General features: G+C 42.7%; 1 protein-coding gene across 3 annotated transcripts in view; it reads right to left on the bottom strand.

Annotated features, from left to right (window-relative positions):
• Positions 1 to 17,186, bottom strand: part of Creld (Cysteine rich with EGF like domains) — a 98,699-nt gene extending 81,513 nt beyond the window's left edge. For 2 of the 3 annotated variants that reach the window (XM_080283680.1, XM_080283678.1), the window contains exons 1-4: positions 17,133 to 17,186; positions 11,404 to 11,613; positions 7,241 to 7,387; positions 4,497 to 4,694 (exon numbers count right to left, since the gene is read on the bottom strand). In XM_080283680.1, coding sequence (XP_080139806.1) covers positions 4,497 to 4,694; positions 7,241 to 7,387; positions 11,404 to 11,613 — 555 coding nt within the window. In that variant the 5' untranslated portion in view covers positions 17,133 to 17,186. Of the gene's footprint in view, positions 1 to 4,496; positions 4,695 to 7,240; positions 7,388 to 11,403; positions 11,614 to 16,292; positions 16,368 to 17,132 lie in introns of those variants that run through there. The other variant, XM_080283679.1, reaches the window with a different exon arrangement.
• Between the last annotated feature and the right edge of the window lie 449 nt (positions 17,187 to 17,635).

Here is a 17,635-nt window from a genome sequence, read left to right as displayed (position 1 = left end):
GGAGCGGTTGACTTCAGCAAACTTGGGAGTAAGCATCACCTTCCAATCCACATTGCGTTTGCTTCTCGACGAGAAGTCAGCCGTGTACTGCATGAGTTTGTCTCGGGATCTCTTAATATCAAACAAAGTAGATCGGGCCAGGTTGAACTCGCGGAGGATGCGGGAAGAAGACCACCCCGCATCTACTTTCTCCAATATCTCCCGTTTCTTCTCCAGAGTCAACACCACTCTCTTCCTCTTCTCAGGCGGCGGGGCCATCATCACACACACGGAGAGGCACAAGAGCAGCAGGAGTGCCTGCAGCAGGTAAGGCACCACCACAAAAGCGAGCACGTGGGCAGCCATGACGACGAGCGTGCACTTACGACGAGAGACAGGCAGAAAGTGGGGAGGATGCAGGGGCGCTCTAGCGGACGTCGGAGGAATGACGCGCCACAACAAAGCTGTCCCGCACCCCACGCGCCAAGTGCAAATTACGGGCGGGAATTTTTTTTTTTTTTTTTCGATTTTTTTGCGGTTTTCGGACCATTTTGGGAATATTGGATCCTGGGACGATTATGTCCGGTTAGTGGGGATGTTCGGATATTGGGCGTTCGGATATCAGAGGGATTACTGTATGCCTGAATGACCGGAAAACACTGCCAAAGTAAGCAGAGGTACTATACAAATAGGTTAAGTATAGGTTGGAGGTTGGGTATAGGTAGTGTCTATGTATAGTAGGGGGGAAATTGTTCATTATCTGGACATTGCCACTACCTGGACATGCCTTTGGCTGTATTACATTGGATAACTGACGGATTACTGTATACACTATTCATCAAAACTTAAGGCGTCACTGGATATCCTTGGGGCTAATTTTGTTTCAGTCAGGCAAATAATATGAAGTTCCTATTCTCTGATAGCCTTTTACCTCTAATAATTCAGACACCATTCCAGCTACATCTGAGTACATCAACGTAATCATGTTGTTATGTTATTTACATATGACATAGGCTGAGTCTACTATCTTCTATTTTTTTGGTCCCTGCTGTACATGTGCCATTTTCTTATTTGTAACTACATCATTGTAAAAAATATATACCGGTACTTCTCTCTTCATCCGATCTTTTCTCATTCTTTATTTTTGTTTCTTCCCTCTTTTGGTCATCTCCATTCCTCCTGAACTACATATCTTTTTATCCATCCTTTTTTTAATTCATCTAATTTGTTTGCATTTTTTAATACTTCTACAGTGCTCACACTTTGGAAGCCTTGACTTGTTCCTCTCATATTTCCCTAGCCTTTTAAATTCCTCTAAATCTATCTACCTATCTATCTGTGTGTGTGTGTGTGTGTGTGTGTGTGTGTGTGTGTGTGTGTGTGTGTGTGTGTGTGTGTGTGTGTGTGTGTGTGTGTGTGTGTGTGTGTGTGTGTGTGTGTTGCCAATTAGTAATGTGCCTGTTCCTGGTCATGGCTTCAAGGGAAATTTTATGGTTGCTTCATTACTGTAGTATACTCTGCAGGGTACATGGATAAGGTAATGAAAAATCAGCTGAACCTCAATAATAAAAGTATATACAGTATAGGACAATACCGACTTTATAATTTATTTGAACTAAGTAATCTAGTCCCAACGCTCCTGATGACTGGACGATGGAGGAGGGTAGTACAATCAGGTTCCCCTATTCGCAGGGGTTATGCACCAAAACACCCTGCAAATGTTGAATTCCATGACTATGCCAAACCTACCAGAGAAGTCACTGATTTAAATGCTTTAGCTATTACCATTACCTACAAATGCACTATACCTGTAACTCCTGTAAATGCATTTTCTGGCACATTAATACTTCCTAAACAGATAGTACAGGATGATACACAAGCCCTTCTGGGTACAGTGTACTGTATTGTACTCATCATGCTATGATGACAATGAAAGTTTGCCATGTGCTGAACAACATATACCTATACAGGGCAATTACACAGTTTAACTGGGACAGTATTTCTTGCTGAAAACATGCAAAAAAAATCACTTATGAACCACTAGGAACAGTTGATGCAGTGGGAAAAGCAGCAAATATCTTGAAATAATTTCCCAGGAAATCCGAGAATATGTGAACTCACGAGTAGCGATCCCGCGAATAGCAGGGGTTGACTGTACAAGAATCTTGTAAAAACTGAAAGGAAAGGCATCATGTCAGAAAGTTTTGTGACCTACTGGCTTAACCCCTAAGTACGCAATTCACTCAGCAGGTCTGTCCCTCCAGCTGCAAAACAGGATCGATTTTTCAACTTTCACCAAGGTAAAAATTTTTCTTCCACATTTCAAGAGACTGAATTTACACACCTGAAAATGTATGTTTCAGCCAGACTGACCAAACAGTTATTGCACAATCGCCCATCAAAGATGCAAAAAAGTTACCGATCCCCCATGGGCGAAAATAGAAAATGTAGAGAAAATGCATTACGGTATTTACAATAAATAACTATACAGTATATACATAATTAATGTCAATGTGAAGTGTTCCCTAGGCATGAAATGTGGCATAATAAATGAAGTAAGGCAACCTGAAAAAAAAAAGATACAAAAAAAAAAATAATAATAATAATAGGCATAATACAAAGATATGTGTTTAGATATCTGAACAGATACTACTCGTATGAAAAAGATGCCCACAGCCACATTTCAGCAGACATCAGTCAAGTGTAGGGTAGAATGAGGGAGGAAGGTGGGGGGAGTGTGGCATGCAAAAATCCCCTGTATAGTTGGTAGGACGAGCTGTCAGTGTGGCATACACCCACAGCAACAAAACAAGCCAGGCGAAAAGTGGAGGTGAAATGTGTATGGCTGGAGGGGGGAGGGGGATGGAGGGATAGGGGAGGAGGGACAGGGGAGGGGGGAGGAGGGACAGGGGAGGGGGAGGAGGGACAGGGGAGAAGGGTCGCTATGCACACACACCACTGCAGGGGGTATGTTGGGGTATGGCTGGTTGGGAGCGAACAATGTGGAGATGACGCAGTGGGGCTGAGGGAGGTAAAGTGACGGTGGTGAAGAGGGGGTTCCTTCTCCCCCACCTTAGGGGGCCAATCACGTCATACCACCCCAGACACTCAAGCTCTCATTGGTCTGATCCTGTATATGTCACCAAGGGGGCGGAGTTACCCTCCCCCAGTTTTTTGTGCGTCCTTAGCAATTGTACAGGATAGGCTGGCGTGTCAAATTACACAAAAGCACGATCGTGCAGCATCGGCCTTGAGGGGTTAAAGCTGTGTGAGAGAATGGAGGGCATCCTTACCTACCTCTAGCTTAGGTGTACAGTACTTTATTATTTTATTGATGTAGCTATAAGACAGGGATGTGTTATGTCACCCTGACTGTTCATTATATTGAGTATACATGGATGGGGAAGCCAATGAGTTAAAATAGGGGAGAGCATACACAGGAGCAAAACTAGTTAGATGTTAATACTGTACAGTGTATGGAAGTTTAAGGTTTATAGTCCTTCCAAAATATTAAGATCGTTTGGGCGTTGTCCCTCACAGGAATTTCCCTTCGCGCAACACTGCTGAATCTGTACCAAAACACACCTCTCTGTCTTATGTCAGAAATTTATTACTTCTAAATGAAATTTATTTCCAGTATATATAGTGTATATATATATATATATATATATATATATATATATATATATATATACATATATATATAAATATATATATACTGTATATATATATGTATATATATATATATATATATATATATATATATATATATATATATATATATATATATACAGTATATATATATATACAGGTATATATATATATATATATATATTTTTATTTATTTATATTTATATATAATTCTCTAATAAGGCTATATAGTATAAGAAAATGCCTATTGTTGTTAATACTAACAATAACTTTTTATAAATACCTCAACACTTGGCAACATTGCTTTCCAATCCTGTCACGCTTGTAGGTGAGTCAGTGAGAGTACGTCAGGTGTCAATCCGCAGGTCACTTCCTCTCTGACCGCCATCAAAGATGGAAGCTCCTACATCAAATTATAATAATTCATAAAACCATACAGACTTTTTATAGAAATAAATCATCATAAAATGGAGATTTTATATGCAGAGAGAGAGAGAGAGAGAGAGAGGAGACAGACAGACAGACAAAGTCAGGAGGCTTTTCCTCAATTTATAATAATTCATAAAACTGTATGTTCTTCTTATAGAAATAAATCTTCATAAAATGTTGATTTTATATGCAGAGAGAGAGAAAGAGAGAGAGAAGTAGTGAGCTGGGAGTGAGGGTTGTCCCTTGAGGTTTGTCTCTAATCTGATAATTGGCTCAGTAGAAACTGTGGCAACGTCGCACTTAGGGGAATTCCCGTGAGGGACAACGCCTAAACGATATTGATATTTTGGAAGGACTATAGGTAAAGGCAAACATAAATAACAAAAATTTACAAAAGCTACACACAAAATGTACTGCAATCGGCCACTCTTACAAACCTTGCACTTGCCATTCCCATTACACGGATTCTCAATACCACCCCTGCATGGGAGACACTGCGGACCATAGTGGTTTTGTGGACAACAGACCCGCAGCGCATCAATGCACAGCCATTTGTGCAGATCTGGCTCTGTCTCCTGCTCTCGGAACCACCAGTCTTCCAAAAGGCCCTCATGTTCTTCGGCATTGGCTTCACACTAATGGAGAGAACTTATGAATGGCTGTACAAACCTAAGTTCCCAAATGAGAATTTTTTTACTGAATTTTGGCAAAATTACAGGCATCATGACACTGCTTTACACAAGGGTTTGAATTTCCCAGAGGTGATTAGCAATTTTCTAATCAAGTAATGCAACCAGGGCCATAGGTTAGTCTCCTACCCATTAACAGTCTGAATTGGAAGAGAATAACCTCAGGCCACTATGATGCAAAGGAAGTAATAAAGAACTGGTAGTTCACATTTAATACTGCTTTGTCAAAGACAAGTTGGCAAGCAACGAGTCATGCAAGAGGTTCAAGTGGATAAGTACACTGTATTGGGCAGATATAAAAAAGTACATGTAAATCTTTATATGAAATAACTGGCAACAGGCATAACTGTCACAATGAAAACAGTAAAATTTTCCTGTCTGAACTGACTAAGGATAAATCAGTCCTGCAGTTACTGTACGCAACTTCAGGTAATGTTCCTTTTTTTTTTCTTTCTTTTTTTTTAACCATACTAACCATGTTTAGATGCTGTCAGAGTTAAGTTCACTTCTGACAATTCAGTTTGTCAGGGTAACTGAATCATTAATGTCTGTTCCAACTCTATTTCCACAACTCTAGTTTTAATCTCTCTCTCATAACTCCATCTATATGTACAGCACACTGAATAATCATGGGGACATCTAACACCCATGTCTCACTTCAGCAGTGGTAAGGAACCACACAATTTAAATACCCACCTACAGTTACCCTGATATGTTTCATTATCATCATAAAACTACACAGGATTCAACAGTTTTCTATCTACACCAATAATATGTAAATCCTTTCATAATCCTTCCCTATTCAGCTTTCTTTTTCTGTATTTTTTCACTTTCATTAATGTCACATGAACCTTCCGTTCCTTTTTACATGCTTTCTCTACAATGTCTTAATGCAACCATTTAATCAACTCTCTCTCTGCCACTCTTAAAACCACCCTAAGTGTTACACATCAAGACTTGATAATGTCAGCGATCACCTCCATTACTTTACTTTTATCCTAAGGTACAATTACATATAACCTTCCATAACTCACCCAAGATTTCTGCCACATTTCCAACAACCATTTCTTTCCAATTTCACCAAAACATTTGATCATCTCTGTAGGCTAAACATCTCACCAACACTTGCTGCCTTCCCATTCTTGAACCTCTTCATAGCATTCTTCGCTTTTGTCAATGTCACATTCAAAGGCATCACATTCCTTCTCTGTACAACACCAAAACCATTTTTGTTTATTACTGACCTGTTCTAATAATATCCAATCACTAGATTTTTTTTTAATTCACTCCACCAGCTCCTTATTTCAATTCCATTTGCTGGTATTCTTTTAAGCTCATCCTTCACATTTTCACACTTTTGTCTACCCTCATTCCTATACTTCTGCACCTCTTTCCAAAACAGTTTCCTATTTTCAGAGTAGGATTAACTTTTCTTCTAAGATCATCTTTTGCCTCATTCTCATTTTTCTTTAATAATCTCTTCACATATTTCTTACTCTCAATATATTCCCTAATTCCTTCATCAGAACTCCTCTGTTGCATCCTGCCAAACCATTTTTTTTTTTTCCATTGTGGTAGGTGGGGGTGCTCACCATCCATTCGCTCGATGTAGTGCTGCTCTCGGGTGTCTGCCTGCTCTCGGGTGTCTGCCCTTTCCTCTCCTCCCTCCTTTCCTTCCTTCCTCTTCTGTCTTTCTTTACTTAATTCATTCCTCGTCCTTCTGCCTATGGGTGACTTTACACCCCCTCTTTTGTCTTTCTTTCCTTCATTCTTTTTTCTTCCTTCTGCCTGTGGGTGACTCTACACTAAGTGACAAGCCGAATGGTTTCCTGTACACCAAGAAACAATTTATGATGCTGGGGGGCGACCATATAACCAAATTATGGTGCCTGGTGGTTTAGTGTGTAATTGCAGAGCTCCAATCGGATTGAGTCGGTGAAGGTTTATATCCATGTGTTGGTTGGGCTTACTGCTCATGTAATGCCACTCAGGGAGAGAGTGAGACTGGTCACTTTCATCTTAAATGCCAAGACCAACTTGCCTAGCCCTAGGCTACTACGCTCCTCGTGGGGCAAAGTAGGATTAGATAACAGATAGATGTTTCTAAGTCTAGCATTATTTCACACCAATTTTTTTTCCCCCTTTTTTGTGACTGTTTATAATGGAGTTATAACACATCAATGAGGAGAATATTTATACATCAAACCTTCTAAACTAATGCCAAAACAATGATAAAACATAATCAATACAGAGGATTATGATACCACGATAAAACACATGATCCAAAAGATGAAAAAAATAATCAACTGCAAGGTCCTGAAAACTGTAGCTAGTACAAAATACCAATGTTAGAGCCACCACAATATCTAACAGTAAGCACTAACAAGCACAGTGAAACTGAATACACTACTGTCTTCTGTCAGTAGATAATGGGCAGCAAATGGCACAGTGAAATTGTTTGTTCACATTAACTCTGGCTTCATCTGACCAACCTGCTTCTGTCCTCGCTCAATATCCTTGCAGAGCTTCTCTTGAATCTCAATTAATCTGACTTCAGACTTTTTGTAGGACATCATCTTTTCCTCTTCCCATGCAGAGTCCCCACCCTCAAACTTTCCTCTTGCTGTTGATTCAATCCCCTGTTGAGATGTTATGAAAATAATTAATGTTCTATTTTTCAACATTATCCTTATCATTACATCACTATAATTATTACATTGCAGAAACATTTCTATATCCCTGATGCACTTATGGTACGGTACAATACAGTATTACCAGTACTGCTGTACCATATTGTAATAATCATCCATCCAGTCAGCCACCATCCAATCCCACTTCATCCCATAAGCAACAAAGACAGAACCATCCTCTGCATGATGACAAAAGAAACAACCTTATAAACTACGACTATTAGCTATGCATCAATAACCCACAAAAAATACCTCTCCACAAAACTGACCAATCTCTCACACACACACACACACACACACACACACACACACACACACACACACACACACACACACACAAATCTGGGGAAACACAATACTTCGCCCCACTCACCTCAAGTCTAATGCATGAAAAAAAAAAAAAAAAATCAAAGCAGCAAGACCATACCAAATCACAAACTCTGCCTCAAATACAGTAATCACTCTAATATCCGGACGCCCAATAACCGAACATCCCCACTACCCGGACCTTATCGTCCTGGGATCAAACATTTCCAAAATGGTCCGAAAATCCAAAAAAAATGAAAAAAAAAAAAAAAAATCAATTTTTTGCCGTCCGTAATTTGAACTTGCCGCGCGCGCCGCGTGAGAGCATTGTTTTGGTTCGTCATTCCTCCGACGTCCGATAGAGCGCCGCTGCATCCTCCCCACTTCCCGCCTGTCTCTCACCGCGACAAGACCTACGCTGTTCGCCATGGCTGCCCACGTGCTCGCTTTTGTGGTGGTGCCGTACTTGCTGCAAGGCCTCCTGCTGCTCTCTGCCCTACTCTTAGTGTGTGTGATGATGGCCCCGCCTCCTGAGAAAAGGAAGAGAGTGGTGTTGACTCTGAAGAAGAAACGGGAGATATTGGAGAAGGTTGATGCGGGTTGGTCTTCCTCACGCATTCTCCGCGAGTTCAACCTGGCCCGGTCGACTTTGTTCGATATCAAGCGTTCCCGAGACAAGCTCATGCAGTACACGGCTGACTTCTCGTCGAGAAGCAAACGCAACGTGGAGAGGAAGGTTATGTTTACCCCCAAGTATGCAGAGATCGACCGCTCCACATTGATTTGGTATCGACAGCAACGTGCAGCTGGTGTAATGGTACGTGGAACGGAGCTGAAGGCTGCTGCTGAGAAGTTTGCAAGGCTTCACGACGCCCTTGACTTCAAGGCATCCGAGGGTTGGCTCTTCGCGTTCAAGTTACGACATGGCCTTACTAACCGTAAAGCACATGGCGAAGCATTGGACGCTAACGAGGATGGAGTGGACGAGTTTCGGCACAAGGTGAAAGGCTTGATCGACAGGGAGGGCCTCACTCTCGGTCAAGTCTATAACGCTGACGAAACTGGCCTATTCTATCGCTCGGTGCCAACGAACACTCTAGCCGATGAGACGGAGAAGCGTGTACCTGGCCGCAAGCTTTCTAAGGAACGGATATCTGCTTTGTGTTATGCCAATGCTATCGGCATGCACCGGCTTAAGCCCGTTATTGTTGGCCGTGCAAAGCAGCCTCGGTAACTTCGTGGGGTGATGTATGTCCTTCCTGTCGTATGGTACCATTCTTTGAAAGCATGGTTCACAGCTGTGATTTTCAAAGACTGGTTTCACCATCACTTCATCAAGGAGGTCATACATAACCAGACGAAGACACTGGGAATTCCTCGCGACCAGGTAAAGGCTCTCCTTCTCCTCGACAATGCACCTGCCCACCCGTGCGACAAGGACTTGGTTGCTGAAAATGGTCGTATTAGGTGCATGTTTCTGCCACCTAATACGACTGCTCTCATTCAACCAATGGACCAAGGAGTGATCGTGGCAACAAAGCGCCTGTACCGTCGGAAGTTCCTGGACGAGGTGATGGTTGTCCTCGAGGACGAGGACGAGCGCAGGGAAGGACGTGACACTCGAGGCAAGCGGACTTTGGAAAACCTTCGCTGCTACAACATCAAGTCTGCGCTGTACAACTGGGCTAGTGCATGGAAGGAAGTCCCTGTGAAAACTCTTGAAAATGGTTGGTCTCGTCTGCTTCTCGGAACAGATGTGGAGTACGATTTCCTAGGGTCTGACGTGGATGACTTCCATGCACGGCTACGTACGCACGGCGACGATGTTGATGTGGACGATGTTCGTGAGTGGTTGGATGACGACGAGGGCGATCCTGGGTATCAGACGTTGTCTGATATCGAGATCGCGTCTTTGGTTGCTGGTGTCAGTCCCGAACTTGAAGATTCCGACGACGAAGGCGATGATGATGCAGACTCCACTCAGCAGGACACTACTCCAGCCATCCCCAAGCTTAGCGCACTCCGGGAACATCTAGAGTTCGTCCTAGACTACCTGGAACACCCGGACTGCAACAGGGAGATGGGGCCCTTGGGACTCGTGGAGGAAGTGCGTGCTTTCCGGCAGCGCATCATCAATCGCCAGAATCGTCGGTCCTTGCGACAGTCAACGATTGACAGTTTTTTCAGGCCCGTGACCCCCGCTGTGCCAAGCCCTGGTTCCACTCTGTTGCCTCCCCAAGACAGGCCCTCATGCTCCGAGCCACAGCCCAGCACATCAGCTACAGTGGAGTCACCGCTCGAAGTGAGTTTGCGGCTGTCTTCATAGTCTTCTGTAGTCGGTACGCCATCACCACGACCCACCGCTGCACCCCTTGGACGCCTGCCAGTGATACTCTCGGGCTCTGACAGTGAATAAACAGCAAGAACTTCTCCACTAGACCACACGGGAATTTTGAGTGTTGTGCAGTGAAAAAAACGGTGTGTTGTGTTAAGGTTTTCAAGTTGGGAGAAAAGACTCAGTAGAAAAGAAATTTAACGTAACTAACCTTCTTTGTTTTGGCTTTGGAAAATTAAAAAAACTGGGGAAAAGTTAATGTGCAACACTTAAAGTAAAATGGAACATTATTTGGACTAAAGTGAACACTGTGAAAAGAACGGACTTCTGTGTGTTAGTGACTAAGTTCAGTGCAAGACTTCAGGAAGAGTGTAGTGCAAGTGCTTCAGGAAATCGTTCTTACTGTCAGAGTCCGAGAGGAGGCGGTTATTCATCGAGGTGGCCAGGGACTTGCTGTAAGTAGCCAGAATGTTTCATGTTGTACTATTTTCCATACTATATTTACCAGAATGTTTCATATTGTACTTTTTTCCATACTATACTTACCAGAAAGTGTCATACTGTACTTCTTTCCATACTATACTTACCTCATGCATGTGCAGTAGGAATGTGTTTTTCAGAGTTCGGTTCGGTTCGGTTAGGTTAGGTTCGGTTAGAGTCCATAAGTACCAGAATGTTTATTAATGTATGAACATACTTCTAAACCCACATTTTATGTTTCTTTTGCATTTATTTCAGTCATTTATGTGCCTTATTGGTGTGATTTGGGTGTTAAATAGGTGCTATGCATGTCCGGAGGGAGTTGTATAGGTGTTTCTCTGAGTTAGGGTCCATAAGTACAAGTCCATAAGCTGGGGCCCAATATCCGGACGAAACCAATATCCGAACCTACCGATGGCTCTATTGATCCGGATATTGGAGGGGTTACTGTACTGTAACTCAGCCCCACAACCATAAATACCCCAACTGAAATTTTCAGATTTCCCTGGACTCATCCAAATACCCAGTCCCTAAAAGTATACAATCATCATCCCTGCACTATACTTAGCCACACATACCATCCAACACTACGTCACTGCATCAGGCAATATATCGCTTTGCACATCATGTAAAATCGTGGAAAAACTAATCCTTAACCCATTAACTACTACTGACACCCTGAGCTGCACCAAGCCCAATGGTGACTGACAGCTCAGACCACAACCCCTCCTACCCACCCCTCACTTCCCTCCCTCTCATATCCCAGTCCTCCTTCAATGCAGCCTCTCATATACTGTAGTGGGTACAATATTACATGCAATTTTTTCTGCAAGATGGAGTTTACCTTCCTGAATGAGTCTGTTAGAGTCCTGCATGCAGCACATGGTGGGAGTTTGGTGGCCTTCAGATTATCCTTGTTCTTTTTACTGGCCTCTGACTCACCAGCCTCACTGATGCCCCCTTTACTAGTGCTGGCATCCGGCATCACTTGAGGTACTAGGCATGTCAGCAACACCAACACCAATAACACCTCTTTTCTTCTCATTTTCAGCATCTGTAATAAACAGAATTAGCAACTCTGACATGGTGTGGACACATGGAGAGGATGGAGAATGAGAGAATAACTCACTAGAGAAGTGTATGTGAGTGAGGTGAAGGACGAAGGGGGAGGGGGAGATCAAGTAAGCGATGGAGTGGCTTCATATATATATATATATATATATATATATATATATATATATATATATATATATATATATATATATATATATATATATCTCTGCCCTTTCCTCTCTTCCATCCTTCCTCTTCTGGCTTTCTTTCCTTCATTCTTTTTTCTTCCTTCTGCCAATGGGTGACTTTACACTCCCTCTTCTGTCTTTCTTTCCCTCCTTCTTTCCTTTTCATTCTGCCTGTGGGTGACTCTCCACTGGGTGACAAGCCAAATGGTTTGCTGTACACCAGGAAACCATTTACAAGGCTGGGTGGTAACCATATCACCAAATGTAGCACCTGGTGGATTAGTGGGTAATTAAGGTGCTCCAATTGGATTGAGCCTGTGCAGGTTTATATCCAAGGGGTGGTTGGGGTTTATTGCTCACGTAATGCCACTCAGCGATGAGTGAGGCAGGTCACTCCCATCTTAAATGTCAGGACCAACTTGCCTAGCCCCCGGCTCCTACACTTCTCATGGAGCAAAGTAGGGTTAGATTTTAAATGGATGATATCTATATCTATCTATCTATCTATAAATATATATATATATATATATCATCATCAGCCATTTGAGTGTCCATTGCTGGACCAGCCTTGCCCAACCGAAGTGGGGACGATACAGCCTATGTATCTCTACCAAGTGGCTTAGGCTGTCTGGTAGAGACTGTATATAGGATGAGAAGCTTGTAAGTGTAATTGTAGTGTTGGAATGGCTTTGGAGTCCGTGCAAGCCGACTGGGTGCAAGCATACACATACTTTATAGTATACGACAATGGTTCAACCACAGCACCCCTTATGTCCGCCAAAGCAGTACGTGGCTGGAAGAACCCTCCAAAAGTTTATTACCCTAGCAGGGCACGAACCCCTGTTCTTCAGTGTACGAAAACACACACTTTACCACTGTACCACAGAGGCTCCATACATACAGGTCAGTCTGTCAGCACAGATTTTTGTTGCATCTGAGGGAGAACATCCGTCGCAAATGTCCAGAACAGTGGAAGAACAAGGACTGGGTCCTGCATCATGATAATGCCCCCAAACCACACATCAATTGTTGTCCGGCAGTTCCTGGCTTCCACTAACACGATAGTCATTCCTCACCCCCCGTATTTGCCTGACCTTGCCCCTTGAGACTTCTTTCTGTTTCCCAACCTGAAATTACGATTGAAGGGGCGTCGATTTGACTCGACTGAGGAGATCCAGAAAGAATTGCAGGAGGTGCTCAAGACCATCATGCCTGAAGCCTTCAAGGGATGCACGGACTCGTGGAAAAAACACTGGGACCACTGTGTACATGCCCAAGGGGACTACCTCGTAGGCGACAGTGAGAACTAGGCGGTGAGGTAACTTATTTTCCTACAATATTCAAATTACTGGAACTTTTGGGTAGCACCTCTCTCTCTCTCTCTCTCTCTCTCTCTCTCTCTCTCTCTCTCTCTCTCTCTTTATACATACACACATGAGGTGTTACCGAAAAGTTCTAGTAATTTCAATATTGTAGGAATAGTTGGTGAGTGGGGTGTGCCTGCTGAGATAGATGAGAATGGCAGTGTGTTAGTGGACATTTGTGCCGGGAGAGGGTTGGTGATAGCCAATACCCTCTTCAGGCACAAAATGATCCACAGGTATAGGCTACATGGCGAGTCATGAGAAGGGTGGGTGGTGAACTGAATGAAAGGAAGGCAATGATTGATTATGTGTGTGTGTGGATGAAAGGATGCGAAGATGTGTAATGGAAGCAAGAGCTTATAGAGGTTAGGGGAGTGGACTTTCTGACCACTACTTGGTGGTGGCCAGAATCAAGATCCAAGTAAGATGGTGAAAGAGAAGAAGGGAAGGATGGGAGGTTACAAGAAGATGAGAAAACGCAGAATATAAGAGAAAAGTGGAGGAACGATTGGGTAAATATGAATTGCAGCAGATGAGGGACGTGGAAGGTGTGTGCAAGATATTCACAGAAGATATAAGTGCAGCATGATATGTGGTGTGTAGGGTGAAGAGAAGAAGGAAGGGGGTGCAAGGAACAGCATGGTGGAATGAAGAGGTGAGACAGGCTGTGGCACAAAACAAGAAAGCATTCAATGAATGGATGAGAAATAGGGGCGTGGAAGAAGTTGAGAGGCAGAAGAGAGAGTTATATGTAGAAAGGAAGAGAGAGGTGAAAAGATTAGTAAGAAAGAGAGTAAGAAATGAGTGGATGAGGAATTTGGAAGGAATTGGAGTGTATAGTGGAGGGACAGTAAGAAAATGTTCTGGAAAGAGGCGAAGAGAGTAAGACAGGGTGGCAGTGAAGTTAGTAGGGGAGTGAAAGATAAAACGGGTAGATTACTTGTGGAGAAAATAGAAAAAGTGAGCAGATGGAGAGAACACTTTAAAGAACTGTTGAACATAGAGAATGGAAGTAATGCGAGTATAAATGGCTGGGAGAAGGAGGGAGGTGAGAAGACAGGAACAAATCAGTAGGACAGAAGTTGTGGAAGCAATGAAGAAAGTCAAATTGGGGAAAGCCCCAGGAATTGATGGTGTGGTGAAATGCTGAAGCATGGGGGAGAGATAGTAATAGAATGGATGTGGAAGATGTGCAGATTGGCCTGGGAGGAAAGTAGAGTCCTGGAGGATTGGAAGTCAGGTATAATTATTCCCATGTACAAGAGAAAAGGGAAAAGAAGTGTGTGGTAATCTATCTATCTATTATAGGGGCATTTGTCTTCTTAGTGTAAAAGTATACAGTAGGATACCGGTACTTACTGACAGACTTAGGGAAATAACAGAGGAATTAGTTGGAGAACAGGGAGGCTTTAGGAAGGGAAGAGGTTGTGTAGATCAGATATTCATTCTTAGATCTTTAGTGGAAATGTCTAGAGAAGGGAAAGAAGTTGTGTGCGGCTTTCATGGATTTGGAGAAAGCATATGACAGGGTGGATAGACAAGGATTGTGGAAAGTATTAAGAATATACAGAGTAGATGGGAAGTTGTTGAATGCTGTGAAGAGTATGATGGTGTTAAGGCTGCAGTGTATGTGGATGGTGAACTGAGTGAAATTTTCTCTTTGAAGGTTGGGTTGAAACAGGGATGTGCCATGTCTCCATGGCTGTTCAGTCTGTACATGGATGGGGTAATAAAAGAGATACAAGGTAGGGCAGTGGATGCTGGAGTGGCCCTAGTGAGAGAGGGTAGTGTATGAAAACTCCCTGTACTGTTGTTTGCAGATGATACCAGTACTGTGTTGTTAAGTGAAGACGAAGGGGAGCTGCAAGGCTTGGTGGATGAGTTTGGGAGAGTGTGTAAGAAACGGAATCTAAAGGTGAATGTAGGGAAGAGTAAAGTGATGCTTTTTGAGAGAGGTGAAGTCAGTGAATGTACAGCGAGGTTGGATGGTGAGGAAATGGAAAATGTGAGTACGTTTAAGTACTTGGGGAGTGTGATGAGTAAGGATGGAAGTTTGGAGGGTGAAGTGCTTGAAAGGGTACAACAAGGAAGAAAGGTTGCTGGTTCCTTGAAAGCAGTGATAAGAAACAGGGAAGTAAGCAGGGAAGTGAAAAAATTATTACATGACGGTACTGTGATACCAACTCTAACATATGGAAGTGAAGCTTGGACGTTGTTGGAAGGTCACAAGTCAAGAGTGAGAGCAGTGGAAATGAGTTATTTAAAAGGACCCTGTGGAGTCACATGGAGAGAGAGGCTGACAAATGGGGATATAAAGAAGCAATGTGGTGTGGATGTGGATGTGATAGGAAGCGTTAGGAGGAACACACTGAGGCAGTTTGGCCATGTGGAGAGGATGGAGGATGAGAGACTGATGAGGAGAGTGTATGTGAGTGAGGTGGAGGGGGAGGCCGAGAAGAGGGATGGAGTGGAGTGGTATATAACAGGGGGGGGGTGAGCTGGGGGGGTGGGGGCAGTGAAATGGCAGAGAACAGGAAGACATGGAGGCAATTTGTTTGTGGCCATCCCTTTCAGGATTGTGGTTTCTGGAAACAGCTAGACAAATCACACCAGGCTCATATACTGCCCACTCTATGTGAGCATGGAGTAATACTTTTAATTATTTTTTTTCTCAACTGAGGTTGTGCTCCATAACCCAGTGGGATGATCAGAATATTGACTAATCTACTGGAGACGGGTCAGATAAGAGCTTCCAACATTTTCTGCACCTGTGCTTGCTGATTATTAGGGCGTGATATGTCATTAACCTGTTTATGCCTAGGAAAGCTGAAATAAGAATATACAGTACAGTACTTTGTGATTACTCTCCACTCCCCCCCATATACTAATCCCACAGACAAAAGGTATCAGTCAAAAAGCTGGATTTAGGTGGATTGCCACTCTGCTCCCAGGGCCAACCACAGCCAACAATCAACTACTTAAATTTATTAGTACGGTAATATATTTCTGGTTACCAATACTCCTTGCAGTTAATGGCCTGAACTGTTATACCAATGTCATGGACAGTAAAGTCAGAATGGTTTGTAGGGCTAACTTGCTATTAATACTGTATCCTCATCAGCACTTACCCTCTTAAGTACGTTGGCCTGTCAGCTCCTAAGTTCCTCCAAGAACCTCAAGACCAATTTTCAAACATACAGTCCTAAATTCCAAGTCCAAGGAAATGAGCACATGTATAAGTGTGCCTAGGTGCTCAATCTCACTTGACATTCATGGCCATTCTGTCTGATAACAACATGCACTTCAAAGACGTAAGCTTATCAGACTTCAGTGCATTACATCTATCAAACTCTACGAAATCAGTCACATATGTCAGTGTGGTAATTCTTTACCAAACGGGTGCAGCAATTCCACCTATAATCATAACAAACTCTTGATCTCAACGCAAGTAATTTTGGCACATATGCAGCACAGATGGCATACTGCTAAATTGTGACTGCCAGAAGTGATCAGGATAAAACAAAATATATCTATTTTAGGGTATTTCTGGAAGCGGTTACATCGCCCATGGCAGTGTTTACCAACGATCTCTCCGACTGGAGGCGTCAGTGACTCCCGTGTCAAAGTTATGGGAAACTTAACTATTTAACCAAACCTAGCCTAACCAAACTAAACCTAAACCAATCTAACCTCACCAGTGTTTGACAGCCAGCTTTCAAATGTAAGAAATGCGCGTTAGGGACGTTAAATATGGGCAGCTACTGGTAGACGTCGACGGAATATTTACGCATTCCAAACCCTCATATATAGCTTTCAGAGGTAAGTTTATAAATATGCCCAGTAGCTGCGGTAATCCAGGGATAATAATACGTAATCTGTGAAAGACTATTTCAATAGAAAATGTTGAAAGGCCGCGCCCGTTTGGTAAAGAATTAACGACAGTGTCTTGCTTGACACTGGCTGCTTACTCTAAAGCTGACTTCACGCTTATATCATTGGAAAGTGCTGTGGAAAAATAAAAATCCGATCCCCGGTATCCACATCCGTTCACCTATCAAAACATTGCCAATGTTGATGTTCCACATGCCGCAGATGCGTTCGCGTAGACTTTCTTTTAATTTATACCCTAAATATTTCTTTTATTGATAAATGCAGAATTGTTGATAAGTAATAACAGCGTTATGTATGTAGTAGAAATAATTTAATAAAAGCTTATATCTTTGTACATTATTAAAGTGAAAAAAAATCAAAGAGTGCTCTCATAATTTTATTCTTAAAGGAATAGCGGTCGCATAGTACAATTCCCGTCGTCTGCTTTACTGTCATATGTCAGTGGCAGATTTTCATATGTTTTTCACAAGAACGCTTTTAAAGTGAGAATTTTTAAAGAAAATATTTAAAGCAATACAAGGTACAAACGCACTAGAATTCTGACACATTGTACGTTATCGACATGCGTAAGCACCTCGAA

The sequence above is a fragment of the Coenobita brevimanus genome, chromosome 98 (assembly GCF_032717465.1).
Source record: "Coenobita brevimanus isolate Jiangsu-jjx chromosome 98, ASM3271746v2, whole genome shotgun sequence".
Classification (NCBI taxonomy): domain Eukaryota; kingdom Metazoa; phylum Arthropoda; class Malacostraca; order Decapoda; family Coenobitidae; genus Coenobita; species Coenobita brevimanus.
Note: the sequence above shows the minus strand (reverse complement) of the source record. Positions and strands in the feature narration are given on the sequence as shown.